This window comes from Perissodus microlepis, chromosome 22 (assembly GCF_051167445.1).
Source record: "Perissodus microlepis isolate ML-2025 ecotype Zambia chromosome 22, ASM5116744v1, whole genome shotgun sequence".
NCBI lineage: Eukaryota > Metazoa > Chordata > Actinopteri > Cichliformes > Cichlidae > Perissodus > Perissodus microlepis.
The window spans coordinates 9,407,910-9,428,209 of NC_140481.1; the positions used below are offsets into that span (position 1 = coordinate 9,407,910).

The 20,300-nt window shown below is 39.9% G+C and overlaps 1 protein-coding gene, 1 long non-coding RNA gene and 3 other non-coding genes across 6 annotated transcripts in view; 4 read left to right on the forward strand and 1 right to left on the reverse strand.

Moving 5' to 3' along the window:
- The window catches only part of LOC146362546 (uncharacterized), an 11,604-nt gene extending 9,859 nt beyond the window's left edge, over positions 1-1,745 (forward strand). For both annotated transcript variants that reach the window (XR_014799147.1, XR_014799146.1), the window contains 5 exons: positions 311-361; positions 609-667; positions 843-886; positions 1,182-1,250; positions 1,417-1,745. This is a non-coding gene — a long non-coding RNA (uncharacterized LOC146362546). The remainder of the gene's footprint in view (positions 1-310; positions 362-608; positions 668-842; positions 887-1,181; positions 1,251-1,416) is intronic.
- LOC146362549 (small nucleolar RNA SNORA16B/SNORA16A family) lies at positions 399-536 on the forward strand. Its single transcript, XR_014799337.1, has one exon. It is a non-coding gene; the product is annotated as a small nucleolar RNA SNORA16B/SNORA16A family (small nucleolar RNA).
- LOC146362550 (CTP synthase 1) lies at positions 900-14,175 on the reverse strand. The gene is made up of 18 exons (XM_084918554.1): positions 13,992-14,175; positions 11,652-11,834; positions 11,403-11,573; positions 11,211-11,311; positions 7,098-7,214; positions 6,735-6,818; positions 5,730-5,810; positions 5,495-5,646; positions 5,263-5,395; positions 4,859-4,947; positions 4,661-4,755; positions 4,486-4,548; positions 3,509-3,552; positions 3,323-3,419; positions 3,188-3,243; positions 2,897-2,993; positions 2,654-2,798; positions 900-2,577 (listed from the first exon to the last, which is right to left on the reverse strand). The coding sequence occupies exons 2-18, from the start codon at positions 11,818-11,820 to the stop codon at positions 2,493-2,495; spliced, it is 1,779 nt and encodes a 592-aa protein (XP_084774680.1). The 5' UTR covers positions 11,821-11,834; positions 13,992-14,175; the 3' UTR covers positions 900-2,492.
- Positions 974-1,104, forward strand: LOC146362551 (small nucleolar RNA SNORA44). The gene has a single exon (XR_014799357.1). It is a non-coding gene; the product is annotated as a small nucleolar RNA SNORA44 (small nucleolar RNA).
- Positions 1,283-1,354, forward strand: LOC146362552 (small nucleolar RNA SNORD99). Its single transcript, XR_014799332.1, has one exon. It is a non-coding gene; the product is annotated as a small nucleolar RNA SNORD99 (small nucleolar RNA).
- Positions 14,176-20,300: the final 6,125 nt, after the last annotated feature.

The window sequence follows — 20,300 nt, forward strand, 5'->3', positions numbered from 1 at the left end:
GTAAAATCAAAGCCATTTATTTAAACGCATGCAGTTGTTACATACTTATGTATTATATATGTCATTATGCAATATATTGTTTTAGGATTTGTTTAATAATTGTTGTTTGGCTCAACATGTTAATGCTAGCTCATTTTAATAAACATTAGCCTTTAAGGCCTCTGACGTTAATAGCGTTGATGTCATTGTAACAAACTTAAACTACCCTTAAAATCAAAATTAGACTAGATGCAGTTTGTTATAAAAGGTGATGGCACAGGCAACTGTTTTCAACATAACTAATCTTTAATCTTCTTTATTTTGTCTCTAGGGTCTATTTGAAATGGCAGTTCAACCTTGTTTCCCAATATGCAGTATACAGGTGAGTCTTTAAATTAAAACTAGTTGTCCCATTGTGAAAAGGCTCCTATCGAAGCCGTTCATGCTCCCATGTAGCAGTGAACGGTCAAAAGGAAGCCAACATGAAGACTTTCACCGACGGTCGCTGTTCAGTTTTGAAAATGACTGCTACAGCAACATTTAGGGGAAGGACATTGATCAGTGACTTATCCCAGGATTAAATGCAAACTTTCAAAGAAATATAAGTGATTTGCCTTGTCTTCCAACAGGTACTGGGCGACACCAAAGGTGCAAGGCCAAAACCATCAAATGAGAACACAACATGCAGGTAACTCTTCAAAATATTTCAGACAATCCTGGCTGTGATGACAAACTTGCCCTCACTGATCTAGTCTTGATTGAGACTTATTCTTCCTGAGCCACATTTATTAAAACTTGATGGGATTGACTGACTTTAATCAATGTTCGTTGGGGCAAAACGACTAACCAAATTTTTTTGTTAGGTGAATGGAGACCTGTCATTTGTAAATGAAAACTGCTCATTCAGGTAAGAGTTCACCTTTTACTTTTTTTTTTTTTTTTTTTTTTTTTTTTTTATTTTTTTTTTTTTTAAAGGCCACTTATGTCCCTGTTCCAGCATGCTATCCTAAGGGTCGGCGCTTGTTTGTAGCGCCATGCTCTCCAAGTGCATGCAAGAAAACAGGGTGGTCTTTGACTGCTGTGGCCACTCTGTGCCATCAGCAGCCACTCAGCTGTCCTACAGACATCTGCTAGAAAAATAGACAAAGCTAACATGCAACTTGTGATCTCACTTTTTAAAAATTTTTTTTATTGAACTTTAGGCGTCTATCCGCTTGACTTCTTGGTGTTGCAGAGCTGTAACAAAGTCCATTCACATCTGTAATTTACAGGTATGTTGATGCTGAAATTGGTCAGTGGTTATTTTGATCTATGATGACCTTAATACATTGTTGACTTCTGGATGAAGCTTGCGGATATGGGACTGAGATCAGTGCATAATGAGAATGTTTACAAAAAGTTTCTGAATTTGGCTAACCTGAGGTGTTTATTTTTCAGGTATGGTGCTACGTTGGGAGTGACGTGACATTTCCATGAGAGAATTGCTGCCAACTTTCCGGCTAGGTACAAACACTGAAGAAAACCAACTTGGATCGGAGCTTTCTTGCAGCTGTGAAATGCATGAATCAGTTGACCTGGCTCTTTAACCTCCTAAGACCTGAACTCTTCCATGGCATGCATTTTTAATGGTCTAAATAAGCCAAAATGTGACATCCACATATGTGGACGCCAGGTCCTAGGAGGTTAAGGGCTGAACCTAAGAAAATTAACCCTGTGTGTGTGACAATTGCAGATTGTAATAAAACTGACTTGACTACCTCTGGAAACTTGTCTGTAACATGATCAAAAGAATGGAGACATTGAACTATGCTACAAACCGTTTGTAGCACATTTATTTACATTAAGGCCACAACAGTACTGTGGTGGTAGAGTGGCATCAGAAACAACAGTAACAGTTTCTTTACAACAGTATGCCACAGGTGACAAACCCTGTGAAAGTCAATGAGGAAGCTGGAGTAGAAAACTAATCACACACCATGTTGTATGCCTGCAGTAGGTGACCTAATTGGAGACCTCAACTTTGAGTTGTACAAATAGCAAAATAGGTAGACTAAAGTCACAATTATTGCTTACCTGTTGCAATAAATGTGAAGACGTTAAGCAAAACTTCAGATATGATCCATTAAAGTAAATTAAACTTACAAGATGGATAATCTGGAAACCCATAACTCCCATGTTAAACCAGATTCTAAAGTGCTGTTGTAGAAATGAGTGACAACTGAAGTTAACCACTCAAATTTATAGTTCTCAGTGTGTTCTGTAACATTTATAGGAAGAGCAAAAATGAATATTAACAGTTTAAATTTTATTTAAGCACTATGGTTTTCAGTGGTGTTTGTTTCATGAGCGTAGTTTACTCTAGAACTGAAAGTCCCATAACTTAATCTGCAGCTGCCTGTACTCTAGGAAATGCCAGCCCTATCTGTGTGAACAGTACCCTTTTCCAACACTTGAGACAACTGATGGTAGGACACTTAATTAAAAAATGTGTTAAAATATCTTCCACAGATGGGTCATTCATTGGAGAGTGAAGGAAGTTTCAGTTCTGATATCTCAGAGTCTGGTGTGCTGCTGCCACTCCGATCGCTGTATGTGTCCCTGTGTGGCACAGAAGCAGTCTCAATTAGTATGCATACCTTTAGAACATGAGTAAACTGAGACATACACTATTTACCGTGGAGATAGACGGCAGCCTTTCTGTAAGTAGCTCTGCAGCTTCCCAGCAGCAGCAAGCAACAAACCAAGGTAGGGGGGTGATGGCTTGATGGGGCGTGAAGTGAACTCGGGATGGTACTGCACACCAACAAAATATGGGTGATCTGGAAGCGGAGAAAACAATTTTAAACAGAGTCTGTTGAAGGTTTCACAGAAAAGGTTGATATATTAAAACTGAAAATAATTCTTTGCTTTTCTGTACCATCAAGCTCAATGACTTCCATCCTCTCTCCTTCCACATCCTGACCTACGAAGCGGAAGCCCTTCTCATCAAAGTGGCTCTTAAGCTCAGGGTTGACCTGTTCACAAAAACAAGGTATACATTTGGATCACAGGTTGAGCAGGTGACCATATGCCAAAAGATTAAATGCAGCGCTTTGGGTTCAACCCTGGATCGGCCCTTTGCTTATACGTCTGTCCCCCACTAACTCTATCAAATTTCCTGTTTCTTCACTGAACACTTAATGATGATGAAATATTAGTTCAGCATTACCTCAAATCGATGTCTGTGCCTTTCATCCACATACTCTGCATCTCCATAGAGCTTTCCTGGAATACAGAAGAGCTGTAAGCACAGAGCAACAGTTCATCACCGGCTGGTCCAGGTTGAACTAAAAGCTTTTCTTACGCAGTGTGCTGTTGGTGGTTTTGAAAATGGTCCGTCTTTTCCCAAGCCTCATGGTGCCACCCATCTGTCCGGGGTTGTGTTCTGGCATATCAATCACCTGCAAAGATTAAAATGAAAGGATGGATTTTAATATACAGTTACAGTGCATGCAGGAGTCCGGTTGTTTGTGCAATGCATAAAACTTACCACAGGATGCTTTGTTTCCGGGTCAAATTCAGTCGAGTTGGCATCTAAGTATGAAACGGAACAATATGCCATTAGTTATTTTAATCAACAGTCAGCCACCAGTGTCCACCTTTTGTGAGTAGGAGAGGCATTTCAAGCTGAAAACTGACTATGCTTTGAAGAAAGCTCCCATTCCCACACCTCTCTCAAATAACTATGCTGTAACAAACACGTTGTTTTGACAGACCATCTTCTGTATTTTCAAGGTTCAATGTTAGCATTACGGCTGCTGCAAAGTTGACAAGAAGGCGGACACTGGCTGGAACCAGTGTTTATGGCGTGAGTTTATTAATTTATTGAAGTTAGAAGTAACGTTTTTGAAGATCAGAAGGCTAGGTTTAAGTATTATAGGAACCGCCTTTACAAAACTAAAAGTACAAGAACTGGACTGATGCACAGCGGGAACAGACATCTGAACCTTTGCTAGTTAAGCTGCTAAAGAAACAAGTACTTGTTTTTTCCCCCCAAATACATTTCCAGGCACAACTGGCACTGCAATTTCCCACAAAAATAGTATGACATAAGAAAAAAAATTTGCCCAATTCCAGGCGAACCTTAACAATTGAGATCGAAGGTATTGCAGGAAAATCGGGACTTTTGACTGAAAAACGAAGTAGGCAATGTGGTTCTTTTTTATTCCTCCACACACAAGGACACACAATCAGATTATAATGGTCCTCTTTGGATCTACCTATACGTACCCACAAACATTCTCAATGATGAAACTTAACATAGATATAGATCCTATGTTCATTACCTATCCATCCAAAATTATTGTATACATGGAACAATATACACTTTTCATCTATGAAATTTCAATCATTTATTAATTACCTACATCACTCAGCATTCACATTAAAAGGTAATGTAAATAACATGCAGTGTTTTCCTGCTTTGTTTCTTGTTCTTTACTGTGAAGATAATAACAAAAACATTACCTGTCCAGCCGAGCACGTTCCTGGCAAACTCGCATACAGCCAGCTGCATTCCAAGACACACACCTGCAGAAATATGAACACCAGTCAAGTAGTGTTTCTGATGCTGCTACTTACTGACATTAAATATGGAGTAAGATAATAAAACATGTAATGTGATCCACAGAAACTCTTGTACCGAGGAAGGGTTTTTTCTGTTTCCTGGCCCAGTTGATGGCATGAATCTTTCCTTCAGTTCCCCTCACACCAAAACCTCCAGGAACCAGGATGCCACTGAGGACAGTGGAAACATTGTCATGTTGATAAAAGTCCCATTTTAATATTCAGGCTAGATTATCTAGTGAGACAGGACATTGTGCTCCTACAGGGCACTCACTCAGAGCTGCAGAGTTTTTGCCACGCCTCGTGGTATTTCACTGGGTCCTCCTGCAGAGTGCTTGGCTCCAAATTAGCAGAGTCTATATACTGAGAAGAAGAGATGTTCACAGCTTACATGGTTGGTCTAAAGGCACAAGTCAAGTTGTTTAAAACAAACCCCCCCTCCCAAAAACAAACAACCAAACAAAAACCCCAAACTAAAATCAACTATTTAATCACTAATCATAACTATCAATACTTTCCCCTACTCTAGAGCCGTAATACCTTTGAACTTCAGGGTACTGCAAAGACTGTCATAGCCATGGAATACAATGAGGAAGCACTAAATCTAGGAGGAGCTGGCTTCACTTTGAACCATGTCTAGATCATTTGAGACTAAAGACTATGATTCTGTGTACATACCTTAACCTCTAACTTGTGGCTGATGGCGAGTGCAGAGTGTTCGAGAGCCTTTATAACAGAAGCATAGGAGTCTGAGAACTTTGTGTACTTTCCCACCAGTGCGATAGAGCAGTGCTCTAGCAGTCTGTCTGACCTGTGAGGAAAAATATGGGCATCCATTTATTTCTCGGTCTTCTCTGGAGGACAATGACTTCTCATGGGAAAGGTTCAACCCACAAAGGTGCTCACTCACCTGTCAGACATCTCCTTCCATTTAGTCAGCATCTTCCTTGGTCTGGTCTCTATTGGCATATTCAGTCTCCTGCTCAAGTAGCTCACCACACCCTGATCTTCCAGCAGTAATGGCACTCTGTAGATAGATGACACATCGTGCACACAGATGACCTGGAAGAAGACAGGTAATCCATTTTAGATGTTTATGGAGAGAGCTTTATGGCTTAATCGAGCCTGACAGGTGCTTCACCTACCTGCTGAGGCTCCACGTGGCAGAACATTGAGATCTTTTCCTTGACAGAGTTCTCCAGCGCAGTCGTACAGCGGCACATGATCTGCCAGTGACAAACAAACAAACAGAAAAACCTTTAAAGATCCGATTCCAAGTTTGTCCAAATTTGAACTTTGCCACATGTAGCACACATGAGGCTGGGTTCAAGTAAGAAAATATGTGTCCTCTTGCATGACTTCTCTTTTTAAATTTATAGAAATCTGTGTGAGCACCTTTCTTCATCTTACAGTCCTGATTATGTGCAAGCTGGCAATGGCCTCCATCTCCATTCTGACTAAATTTCTCTTTTTTTGTACTGTGACTTGTAGGCAAGGAGGCTTTAATTTTTCCTTGATTTAATGTTTCAGCAGGATCATGTCCATTCTGTTTCAGAAAAGCTTCCCAGGAAGTTAAAACCATCATATCATCAATGCAGAGTACCAGCATGAACGCATCACCCCACTATACCAGTGATCTAATAGTCTTGCTTTATCCTTTAACGGGGTCATGTTTTAGTGCAAATACATCATGTACATGTACAAATACAAAACTGCTTGCAATATTATCAGAATGCTAGCACTCCAATTACTAATCACAGTTAAGGGTCCATGGTTGGTTGATGGTGACTGTACAAAGAGTTTGCACAATTTTTCCGTACAGCGGTAAAAAATGGTTAATCCATTTTTCATTTGAAGAAGCAGATTGGAGCAGCATTTAAAGTTCAGGCACCTGAAGTGTGTCAAATATGCAAAAAACAAAACAAAAAAACCCCAGATAATCAGGAAAGAGGGCAAATACTTTCATGGCACTCCAATCCCTGGTTGCCTATAGTGAAATTATGAATTAAGAGTCAAAGAATTTTTTTGCACATAAAACATCTGGGTTTCAACATGTAAAACATGCCACTCAAAAATCCATTTTAATTCAGAAATGTAATTTAAATGCAAATGAGGCATCAAACATGTTTATGTAATAGCAACTCACTCACCAGATCAGGAGACAAGCCTAGGCCTCTCAGCTCTCTCACACTGTTCTGTGTCGGTTTGGTCTTTTGCTCTCCTGTTGCGCTGGGCTGGACACAACCATGCAAACAAACCGGTACATAATGAGACAGTCTACAACAATCACCCTCTAAAAGCTAGTTTCATTTCCTAGAGGTATCTAAGCAACACCTCATTAAAGCAGAACAAAAATCTGGGCACAACTTTCAGTATTTTTCTTACTAAATACTCACCTTTTTTGAACAGGGCTGAATAAGAGTGCATATTTGCATTAAAGCCACATTCAGGTATGCAGCAGTTTCACATGTTTGTTAAATGTAAGGTGAGATATAAAAGAATGGCTGTCTTACCTGTGGTATCAAACTGACATGAATGTTACAGAAATTCTCCCTCTTCACTTTAAACTGGAACTGCCTGAAGGCCTCGATGAATGGCATGCTCTCTATGTCTCCGACAGTCCCTCCCAGCTACAAACACACAAACACTGGCAGTGACCATCGTGACCATCAAGGCGGGGGGGGGGGGGGGGGAATTACACAATATTAAAGCTAGACCCTAATGACATTTTAATACAAAATACAATACTCTGGTGATCAATGACAGTTATTCAGCCCTTAACAGCCTATTGACATTACGCTTTATGGCATACCACACTCCTGAAAATGTACCAAGTGAGACACTATAACAGAGCAGATTATCCTACCACACTCATGAGTTTTCCCTCCCGCAGACCGATGGTGTGGACTATAATTGGCTTTCAATACTGAATAGTAAGGGTGTTTTTTTATGCTCACAGTGTGCCCCCTGACGCATAAGTCGTGCACCTCTCGATTTTTGAAACCTGGCACATTTGGCTGGAGCTGTCGTAGCTGGGCTGAAGACACGAATGTATTATCATGTCAGTTTTTTACTGCCATTTTAATTACATTCCAGCACAGAAGCTCAGAGATATAAGGAGGGAGATTGTGTAACTATTTGAAACCCCCCCCAACCACCTGAGCAAGTCGTATTCCCACAATCCATCCCTCTGTATAGCCAAACAGTTATGTAAACAAACACCAAGCACCATAAAGTCTGATTGATGCGTCACAGCTACTATTTTCTCTTCTTGGACGTTCTGTAGCAGACGAGGTCTTCCCAGCTGTTAACCCTAAAATACACTGGATGTTGTTGTGGTGGTTTTATACTCAGAAGTAGGGCTGGGCTATATCATACCGTTCACGGTAATACCGGTGTAATTTTGGGCAACGATAGGAAAATGAAATATCGCGATAGAATATGGGTAAAACGCGCATGCGCAGTGCCTATGTTTACATACGCACGCAGAATGAGAAGAGCGAACGTCGATCGTTAAATGAAACGGATGAACCAGAATTGGTTTGTAAAAATGCTGCAGCTTCAGTGGTGTGGGACTGGTTTGGCTTTCGTCCGTCAGATACACAACAAAGCACTATTTTTGGTAGAGCATGCTAGCGGGCCGTCGTTATTACCGTGTTGTTTGGAAAATACGGCACACTTAAAATCAATCCTTTGATTTTTCTGAAAATCGACAGTGCCCCTTATAATCCCGTGTGCCTTATGTATGAATTCTGGTTGTGTTTACCGAACTCGAAACGATTTTATGTCGTACACGGTGCTTGAAAATCTGTCAAATGTTTTAGTACGACTTTGCTAAGCTACGAACCCGCACCGCTTGATGGATTGTCGGAGCATTATGGCTATATTAGGCAGGTGCCTCGCGGAGTGATACGTACTGCGCTTCAACATAATATTACCATGTTGTGTGTGTATAACCTCTTTTTAAGTTTTGTGGATATTATACATGGTTATGCTGAGGATATGTCGGCCAATTTCCACTGGAAATGCCTTTTGGTTAAACTGTCAGCAAAGAATTTGCACTGTTACATTTTTATATAACTTTAATGCACATAAAAAACAGCTGCTTGTTTAAGTGAAAATACATTGATGGGGTTTTTTGCACTAATAAAGTTGTGGAGTTGTAAAGTGTTTTGTCTAGTGTCAATTATATCGTCAGTTATATCGTTATCGCAAATTTTCAAATGTATATCGTGATAAATATTTTTGGTCAAATCGCCCTGCTCTACTCAGAAGTGGTCCAGAAATGATTGTGCACACACTCAAAACAATGGTTGTGACTCCACCAGATCTACGGCGGCGTCCCAGAAGAGGCTTTCCACTCAGCATAATTTAAAATAGGTTTTCTTTTGTTTTGTCTTTTTAACAGATGCCACCTCAAGCTGCACGGAGCAAACAAAAAGGACAGGAAGTCAGGCACAACAGTACAGAAAATCCAGTCATTTTTCAAAATACAAGACCACACGCAGAGTAAGACAGAGCTTCTTCTGAAAGATTCTTGGGAGTCCTTTTAAAACCAGACCGAGGAAAGAACGCAACTGTGCTGGAGACATGATGTTGCAGAAATACAGCCAGTGTATTTCAGGGTCTATCTGATACCCTCATTTAGGTGGTGTTCCTGCATTATGACAATAATGTTGGTCCAGGAACAACATTGCAACTGACCAATCATGTTGTAGTGAGGTCATAGTGAGGTTTGCTGCTAGCCAAATTTAGGTTACTCATGTTGGTCTGATTGTGATTTTTTTTTAATAGCATCAGGTAACTTCTTGTAACATGGGGATATCAGATTGTGCATACAGTGGCTTGCAAAAGTATTCGGCCCCCTTGAACTTTTCCACATTTTGTCACATTACAGCCACAAACATGAATCAATTTTATTGGAATTCCACGTGAAAGACCAACACAAAGTGGTTTACACGTGAGAAGTGGAACGAAAATCATACATGATTCCAAACATGTTTTACAAATAACTGCAAAGTGGGGTGTGTGTAATTATTCAGCCCCCTGAGTCAATACTTTGTAGAACCACCTTTTGCTGCGATTACAGCTGCCAGTCTTTTAGGGTATGTCTCTACCAGCTTTGCACATCTAGAGACTGAAATCCTTGTTCATTCTTCTTTGCAAAACAGCTCCAGCTCAGTCAGATTAGATGGACAGCGTTTGTGAACAGCAGTTTTCAGATCTTGCCACAGATTCTCGATTGGATTTTGATCTGGACTTTGACTGGCCCATTCTAACACATGGATATGTTTTGTTTTAAACCATTCCATTGTTGCCCTGGCTTTATGTTTAGGGTCGTTGTCCTGCTGGAAGGTGAACCTCCGCCCCAGTCTCATGTCTTTTGCAGGCTCCAAGAGGTTTTCTTCGAAGATTGCCCTGTATTTGGCTCCATCCATCTTCCCATCAACTCTGGCCAGCTTCCCTGTCCCTGCTGAAGAGAAGCACCCCCAGAGCATGATGCTGCCACCACCATATTTGACTGTGGGGATGGTGTGTTCAGAGTGATGTGCAGTGTTAGTTTCCGCCACACATAGCGTTTTGCATTTTGGCCAAAAAGTTCCATTTTGGTCTCATCTGACCAGAGCACCTTCTTCCACATGTTTGCTGTGTCCCCCACATGGCTTGTGGCAAACTGCAAATGGGACTTCTTATGGTTTTCTGTTAACAATGGTTTTATTCTTGCCACTCTTCCATAAAGGCCAACTTTGTGCAGTGCACGACTAATAGTTGTCCTATGGACAGATTCCCCCACCTGAGCTGTAGATCTCTGCAGCTCGTCCAGAGTCACCATGGGCCTCTTGGCTGCATTTCTGATCAGCGCTCTCCTTGTTCGGCCTGTGAGTTTAGGTGGACGGCCTTGTCTTGGTAGGTTTACGGTTGTGCCATACTCCTTCCATTTCTGAATGATCGCTTGAACAGTGCTCCGTGGGATGTTCAAGGCTTGGGAAATCTTTTTGTAGCCTAAGCCTGCTTTAAATTTCTCAATAACTTTATCCCTGACCTGTCTGGTGTGTTCGTTGGACTTCATGGTGTTGTTGCTCCCAATATTCTCTTAGACAACCTCTGAGGCCGTCACAGAGCAGCTGTATTTGTACTGACATTAGATTACACACAGGTGCACTCTATTTAGTCATTAGCACTCATCAGGCAATGTCTATGGGCAACTGACTGCACTCAGACCAAAGGGGGCTGAATAATTACACACACCCCACTTTGCAGTTATTTATTTGTAAAGAATGTTTGGAATCATGTATGATTTTCATTCCACTTCTCACGGGTACACCACTTTGTGTTGGTCTTTCACGTGGAATTCCAATAAAATTGATTCATGTTTGTGGCTGTAATGTGACAAAATGTGGAAAAGTTCAAGGGGGCCAAATACTTTTGCAAGCCACTGTATTTCACGGGTTATCCTACCTGGCTAGCTAGCATTACCCACCACGCCATTCTAATGTGTAATTATGCAAATGTAATAATACATGTTATTGAACAGAAACCTGTTTTTAGGATTAAGAAATCAAATCAGCATAGAAAAAAAAAAGCTTTTTTCATGTAATCATACTTCATTCAAGCAGCCAGCCTACCTCAATTACACACACTTGAGGTTCTATATCGTCATCATCAACTGGCACTTGTGCCTGTTTCATAACCCATTCCTGGATTGCATCTGTGATGTGTGGCACCACTGGAAAAGAGCAAAGCATAAAATGCGTGTTCGGTTAATGACTCATCTTTGACATTACCATCTTTCTCTAAATGACCTGACCGTTGCATACCCTGCACAGTCTTGCCCAAGTAGTCTCCCCTCCTCTCCTTGTTGATGACTGACTGGTAGATCTTGCCCGTGGTTAGGTTGTTGTCTCTTGTCAGCCGGATGTCGAGGAAGCGTTCATAATTCCCCAGATCCAAATCAACCTCACCCCCATCATCCAGCACAAATACTTCACCTGGACAGAGTGAGGAGTAAACAATTAGATGACAAGCCTGCACATGTTCATTTATACTGAATATCTCCGGTGACGTACCGTGCTCATAGGGCGAAAAAGTGCCTGCATCTATGTTGATGTAAGGGTCAATCTTAATTGCAGTCACATGCAGGCCACATGACTTGAGGATCGTGCCCACACTGCTTGCAATGATGCCTTTGCCGATACCTGAGATGACTCCTCCAGTTACTAGGATGTACTTCATCATTGTTGCTCTGATACCTGGAGGTAAATGAGTGATTAGAAAGCAACAGTAAAACACCAATAACTAGTCAGACATTTAAAATAGTCATTTTCAGAAGATTACCCGCAGTAACTTATTGGCCCACATTAAATGTGAATTAATAATTCTTTGTTTGTGATAACATATTTGTTCAGTTGTAGTTGCTGTTCAATTTTCTCCAGGCACTTTGGTCTTATTGATGCATTCACTGACCATTGTTCCTCTTAAGACCTTATCAAAGTAAAGGTTCCTAGATAGGCTATTATCATATCATGCGATAAGATGAAATACCAGAATTGCCAGACAAAAACAAAGATAAGATATGATTATAACAATGTAGCGTATTAGCATATATTGGCTTCAACCTCTAGTTGCGGTTAGCCATTACTTTTGAGCATGAGTGACTACAATCTTGTTTCCCTTAAACAGTTATCATGTGACCAAGCCAAACTCTACTTTGTTCAGTCTATGACCAAAAACAAAAAAAATCACTGAGTGTCTTCACTTGTGTGCGTGCGTGTCTGTGTGGCTTCTTTGTAGAATAACTTTAGCATATCAAATAAAGGGAAGCAAATTGCTACCTTCATCCTAGGGCTGTGTTGTATCATATTGTCTGCGATGACACGAGTACAAATTTTTATGCTATATAACAATGTTGTATTGAAACATTATTGGTATAGCAAAATCATCAATCACACATAAAGTGCAACCAGGCAGCAAAGTCTGGGATGCTAGTAGCTGGTGTATTCTAATTGTAACCCCATTGTAAACAAATGACTCCTCTGGGAGTCGCTGGAGCACTTGTTACATTACATACCACATGCAGAGCAAAATGGATGGAAATAACTGATGTCACTTCCATATTGCAAGTTAATGGCAAAATCCTTTTTGTTTTCTTCCTCAACTTGAGTCTTAATACAGTGGGATATATGACAGTGAATAATCTAATGGTACCATTTTAATGTTTGTGATGTAAAAGACCAGTTGTGTGTCTGTGTTCTAATAATTTAGTGAAAAAAAAAAAAGGTTTTGTCTTTTTAGGTAAACTTTAACCATGTGGGACATGTGGCTGGTCAAAACAAGATACATTACTAAAAATAAGAACTTTTTTTTTTAAAACATTTTCTTCATTTTCATAGCAGACTCAACTTGATTGTGTATTAAAATAATACTGGAATGAAGGAAAGGACAACTTGCTAAAGAATGAAGTAGTTAAAAGCTTTGGAATTTGGTGAACCTCGAGTTAGAAAGTTTTGCGGCCATTATCATGCTGCCTATTGAGCTGGGTTACATTGCAATATACGTATGATGTGCAGATTTTTAACAGGAAAGCTAAATATGAACAAATCAGTATTCAGCAAAGAAAAACTCAGTAAAGTTAACAGACCAGACCACGTATGTCCTCCTCTTTGTACAAAAAAATGGACCCCCACACTAATTTTGTTGTTTTCAGGTAAATAGAACTTAAGTAAAAATAAAAGTAACGTTACATAGGCTCGAAGGTCGACAACTAAATGTGTTTCAAAGTATGTCTAAAAACATACTGTATCGTATTACGACCCTGAAAAACTTCGTTTTTTTTATACATGAAGCATGGCTCTCAGGAAGCACGAGCAGACCCGCGCGGCACGGTTGCAAATTGAACAAAACCAGCCGGTACAACTAGCTTTTAGCTAATGGTCAACATTGTTACGGGAGTTATTTTCAGCTACAGCAGACCAAGGCGGTCATTAGTATCTAAAATAGACAAAGGAGATGCTTAAGATTTGCTAAACAAGGTACCAATTTCGTTAGTTTCTTTAACTACAAAGGGTGGCTAATGTTCCATTTCTATCAAGCCTGCCAAATTGTTACAATACCCAACAAAGCTTTCAAAATAAAAGCGAAGTTGTGTATTTAAAAACGCGCACATAACAATTTATATTCTCAAATTTCTAAACGTTGCCATCCAAGTCTAAACTAAGCCCTATGTTTCTTGTTACGAGAATGTGAGCCGTAATATAACCAATCATTTCTACAATAATATTAAGAAGATATTCCGAGTAGAATTTTATTTTGTTTTATTCTTAGCGGAAACGAGACATATTCGTTTACCTTGACATAATTTTCTACCTAGCCAACCACAACCTCTGTATCTCTATCAGATTTCAACTCACCGAAATATTCCGCAACCAAAGACTCCTCTGTAAAAGGATCGTCAGCGACGCAAACAGTTAGCAGGACCTTTCGAAATTTCGAATTTTGGTACTGTGATTCCCTAAAATCCTATCTATCCACAAACTAGCCCCACACGTGTATTAAGCACGACTGAGGGCTGTTCTACGTCATTCAACACGCTTACGACAACGATATGTTACCTTCAGGTACGCCTCGGAAACTACTGCGGCCTTCGGGGGGAGTTTTTGGTTTCCACGAGGTTGACCAAATAAAAGCCTGTGTGCATCCCTGTATGCAGTTTAGAACAGAGGAATCTGACTAGACAAAAGACAAACACCTATTATCATAGAAAAATGCTGATACTTAAATAAAAAAAGAAAAATAAACAGAAAACCTACCTGATGCAAATTAATTAATAAAATGGAGACTTTATTTCTGAGAGGCCAGTCAGAATAATTGTTAATCACATCGCACATTTTTGTGCGATTAAAAAAAAATGTATTTATGTTTATTAAGTCCAATTCCTCAGATTTACAATGAGTTTTTTGTTCTTTTTTGTTGTTGTTTTAAATCATAGGCCCTGAAGGCAACACCGTTTGTATTTTTGGATCAGCAGGGGGAGCTCATGTTTCATGGTTAATGGGCGGAGAGGGAAAAGATGGCACCCCACCCCCCTCACACACACCAGGCATCTATCTGCCTTATATCATCTTGCTTGGAGCCCCCTTGCATTGTGCATATTTTAAGTAGCTGAGAATCTCAATGTCTTGCACAAATTATGTGAAAACAAATTTGTTCACACCACATTCATTCTTTTAAGTGCACACTACACCAGAATAAGTACAGCACAATCATTGTTCAATAATAGAATAAGCTATGGTGTCCTGACAATAGACGTAACAGTGTATCAGTGTGAATCCAGTGATAATGGATGTTTCACAGAAGCAACAAAGCAAAGCTCAATTGGTCCTGGAGCAGAAACACATAAATGGCTCGAGGCAGAGTTGAGGTTACAGCACACCAGCTCCCCCTTCTCCCACTGACACAGAAAGAGACTTTATACAATAAATGACCAGAGTGCAAAGTGGTTAGTTATAGTGTGCTGTGGAAAGGTCAACGATCTTGTGGTGTGAATCGTGGTGTATAATCTTCATTGTGCTCAATGAGATATGAAGTCTCAATTTTGCCACACTGTGACTCACTCAGGTTGAACAACAAGATGTCCACAGCTTGTTTGGATCATCCACAACTAGGTTCATTGGGTGCACTGTGTGGGTGAGTGCTGCAAATTAAAATAACAAAAATGATGGACTTAGTGACTGATGGCTGACTCACAGACAGATAGCTCCAGAGCTGACTGATGCTTCTGTGTAACACCCAAATCATACTTGTGAGCCTTAGCAGCCAGCTTAGTCTCTGGAACACAGGAGGGGGGCTTAATGAGAGTTTTAATTCATTTTTGACCAGCGCTGTGATTGAATTAAACTCCCACAGAAGGGCTGGATCCTCTCCTCACCACAAGCCATTTCCTCCTATTAGAGATGTAACAGAAGCAGCAGGCAGGGAGGCAGGTCAGTCTGATATGATTGTATTTTTTGGGGGGTAGTGTTTTATGGAAACATATAACAGGGCTTACGTGTCTGCTGCTAGCTTCACCTTGTGGTCTGCTAATGTGTTGATGCAGCTGCATGGTGTTCTGTTGTACGTTTTTAAGGAACCTTTTCATTATGCGGGAAAAGAAATGACCAATGTTTTCATCACAAATATTACAGGGAGTGCAGAATTATTAGGCAAATGAGTATTTTGTCCACATCATCCTCTTCATGCATGTTGTCTTACTCCAAGCTGTATAGGCTCGAAAGCCTACTACCAATTAAGCATATTAGGTGATGTGCATCTCTGTAATGAGAAGGGGTGTGGTCTAATGACATCAACACCCTATATCAGGTGTGCATAATTATTAGGCAACTTCCTTTCCTTTGGCAAAATGGGTCAAAAGAAGGACTTGACAGGCTCAGAAAAGTCAAAAATAGTGAGATATCTTGCAGAGGGATGCAGCAGTCTCAAAATTGCAAAGCTTCTGAAGCGTGATCATCGAACAATCAAGCGTTTCATTCAAAATAGTCAACAGGGTCGCAAGAAGCATGTGGAAAAACCAAGGCGCAAAATAACTGCCCATGAACTGAGAAAAGTCAAGCGTGCAGCTGCCAAGATGCCACTTGCCACCAGTTTGGCCATATTTCAGAGCTGCAACATCACTGGAGTGCCCAAAAGCACAAGGTGTGCAATACTCAGAGACATGGCCAAGGTAAGAAAGGCTGAAAGACGACCACCACTGAACAAGACACACAAGCTGAAACGTCAAGACTGGGCCAAGAAATATCTCAAGACTGATTTTTCTAAGGTTTTATGGACTGATGACATGAGAGTGAGTCTTGATGGGCCAGATGGATGGGCCCGTGGCTGGATTGGTAAAGGGCAGAGAGCTCCAGTCCGACTCAGACGCCAGCAAGGTGGAGGTGGAGTACTGGTTTGGGCTGGTATCATCAAAGATGAGCTTGTGGGGCCTTTTCGGGTTGAGGATGGAGTCAAGCTCAACTCCCAGTCCTACTGCCAGTTTCTGGAAGACACCTTCTTCAAGCAGTGGTACAGGAAGAAGTCTGCATCCTTCAGGAAAAACATGATTTTCATGCAGGACAATGCTCCATCACACGTGTCCAAGTACTCCACAGCGTGGCTGGCAAGAAAGGGTATAAAAGAAGAAAAACTAATGACATGGCCTCCTTGTTCACCTGATCTGAACCCCATTGAGAACCTGTGGTCCATCATCAAATGTGAGATTTACAAGGAGGGAAAACAGTACACCTCTCTGAACAGTGTCTGGGAGGCTGTGGTTGCTGCTGCACGCAATGTTGATGGTGAACAGATCAAAACACTGACAGAATCCATGGATGGCAGGCTTTTGAGTGTCCTTGCAAAGAAAGGTGGCTATATTGGTCGCTGATTTGTTTTTGTTTTGTTTTTGAATGTCAGAAATGTATATTTGTGAATGTGGAGATGTTATATTGGTTTCACTGGTAAAAATAAATGATTGAAATGGGTATATATTTGTTTTTTGTTAAGTTGCCTAATAATTATGCACAGTAATAGTCACCTGCACACACAGATATCCCCCTAAAATAGCTAAAACTAAAAACAAACTAAAAACTACTTCCAAAAACATTCAGCTTTGATATTAATGAGTTTTTTGGGTTCATTGAGAACATGGTTGTTGTTCAATAATAACATTATTCCTCAAAAATACAACTTGCCTAATAATTCTGCACTCCCTGTATATTAAATATACAATATTGTCCAAAAGTCTAAAACCACCTCTCATATCTTCATGTTTGACAATAGCAATAGTTCTCTGGGCTTTCTAAAGGTCTTTTAATCTTGTAATTTTTTAAAAGATTAAATATTTTAATTTTGTCCCTCTTTTTTGAGCTTTTAATATTTCCTCGATATGCCTTTTAATTTTTATTTCAAATCACAAAAATACTAAAGATTATACTCTTTTACAGGCAGAAAATAATATTTTTGTACCAACAAGGTTACTGTCAAAGAGCTGTTAGCCGATAACTTGGCATGTCTTAGCATGATTTGGAGTTGTATTTCAGTCAGTTCTGTCTTTCCAAACATCTTTCCAAAACTGATGGAATTATGAGCATAGAGAAGTACCATCAGAGTTTGATTCACTACGCAGTACCATCTGGAAAGAATGTGATGGGCAACAACTTAAGTTGTCAGCATGAAAATGATCCAAAACTCACTGGCAATATAGTAAAACCACACCTAGCTAGCATAACACACAATGAGAGTCTATCAGTCATGGACTGGCCTCCTCGAGACTCCAGACCTCAAAATGAGAGATAGCTAAAGATTTTTGCACAGTGCTGTAATATTTAGTTCGCCCCACATGTATCACTGAACTTCTGTCAAAGTATTGCCCAGGTTAGCTTAACCAGAATTAGCTTCATTGTCATGCTATTGCTCTCAGGTACAATTAAATGTGGTTGAAATAAAATAAATACAACCAGTAACATAATTAGGGCAGAACAGATACATAGATTTTAAAACCATTTAGATTTTTTTCTCCAAGACCAGGAGGTCATGTTTCTACTGAAAGAGAGCTGACCTGTGTCTTCTTGTTTCACATTCTTAATGTCTAACAGCTACTCTGATTTGCCCAAAGCATTGCATTTAAAATGTGCTTTCAGTTGTATTTTGTAGTCCAACATAGTCAGACTAGCTGTTCACATTTCTCTAGGCTAGCCTCAACACAAACTCCAACTCTGTACTCTCTTTAGTGCTCCATGTATATAGTCACACTTATTCTATGATGGTGGATATCAAGGTTTAGTTTGCTATTTTTTGTGACTTCCATCCGTTCTTGGAGCAATTTTGCACCAAGAAAGAAATATATATTTTTGTGTTATACAAGCAGTAATTACATAACATAAAGAGTAGAAGAAGGGGCAAGCAACCTTGCTCTGTGCAAAGTGAAAATGTATATCACACTGAAGATCACTAATTACCATGTGTTTTCTCTGCTTAACCTTCATGTGTGACCTAAACAGATGCCTAGTCAAAACTACGTGGCTATGTATGACCTTTAATTTTAAAGTTGTGATTCCTACAACTGTGTACTTATACCTGAGAGGGATATTTCTTCTGCTGACAAATTTGAGTGTGGGAATATTAGACAAAATTTCTTCACTAAAAGTATTAAGTCATACTGAATCTGCTGTAAAACTAGGGTCTGTGGTGAAAAAAAATATAAAAATCTATACTACTTTGTTTCGTAGAAGGTTGACACACCTTTATTTTTGCTGCACTGCTGAATTTTTCCATGTCCACTTTCATTTATTCCATATAGCTATATTACCGGGTATCTCAAATAAGGTCAGCCGTAATCATTATCCTTTCAAAATCTGTCATGTTTTATTAACTTACTGCTTTTCGGCACACAAGAATATTTCTCCTACTTCATATCTTCCTGCTGTTCCGCTTCCTGCTTTGCTTAAGAAACTCATGAGCATCTTAAGAGCCTTCCAACCAGTTTTGCTTCAGAAAAGAAGAATCATTAGTTAAAATGCTAATTAAAAACCATTCTAAGACTAGTTCAACAATGGGGGAAAAAAATCTGATGTAACAAATAAAAAACACATGCGTGTAATAGATTATTACCTCAAATATATCCAATTACAGGTCACTTTATTGGGTACACCAGATCATTTGCGTGTTAATGGAAATATCTGATCAGCCAGTCACATTGCAGCAACTCCAAGCCTTTAGAAATATAGACATGGTCAAGATGAGCTGCTGAAATTCAATCCAAGCCTTAGAATAATGGAAAATTCTTATTTAAATGACTTGTTTTTTGATGTCAGATGGACTGGACTGAATATTTGAGAAACTGCTGATGTATTGGGTTTTTCCTGCGCAACCATCTTTAGGGCTTAAAGAGAGTGGTTCAAAAAAGTGAAAATATTCAGTAAACAGCAGTTAATTGGGGGAAAAAAATGCATTGTTGATGTCAGCAGTCAGAGGAGTATGGTCAAACTACTTCAAGCTGATAGAATGACAACAATAACTCCAATAACTACTTGTTACAAAGTATGTAGAAATGTATTTCATAATGCAAAACACATTGAACATTAAACCATATGGGCTACACAACAGTCAGCTAAAACAGGAAACATTGGCCATAATTCACACATCCTCATCAAATTAGATAACAGGAAATTGTAAAATGTTGCCAGTCCTGATAACTTTAAATTTCTGCTGCAACATTCGGATGGTTGGGTTAGAATTTGGTAACATGAAAACATGGACTGATCCTGCCTTGTATCAATGGTTCAAGCTGGTAGTGATGGTGTAATGGCGTGGGAAATATTTTCTTGGGACATTTTGAACCTCTTAAGCCTCAACTATACTTTCAGCATCCATAACTCTGCTTGGATGTGCCCATGTCCGAGTGGCTTAAATTTTGCCATCAGACAGTGAGTGTGACGATCTGTGCGGACGTCCATGTATCTGGCCTTTTTTTTTTTTTTGACTGCACAGACCAGACTTGTCCACCAAGAATTTACATTGCAGTGTACCAACTGAGCATGCACTCCAGATGGCAGTCTAACAGGAATGATTATTTGGTCATCAGGTAAGTCCAGCTTTCTATGTCTGCAGTACAGTATAATCAAGGCTTTAGTATAATCGAGGCTTTGCGCATCTTTTAAATACCACAACCTACCTGAGTATTGTTGCTG

Coding starts and splice junctions, on each gene's coding strand:
- LOC146362550 (XM_084918554.1), bottom strand. CDS start 11,820: ATGATGAAGTACATCCTAGTAACTGGAGGAGTCATCTCAGGTATCGGC. Junction 5,647..5,729: donor GCCACGTGGAGCCTCAGCAG/GTAGGTGAAGCA, acceptor GTCTTCTTCCAG/GTCATCTGTGTGCACGATGT. Junction 2,799..2,896: donor GGAAGTCATTGAGCTTGATG/GTACAGAAAAGC, acceptor CTCCGCTTCCAG/ATCACCCATATTTTGTTGGT.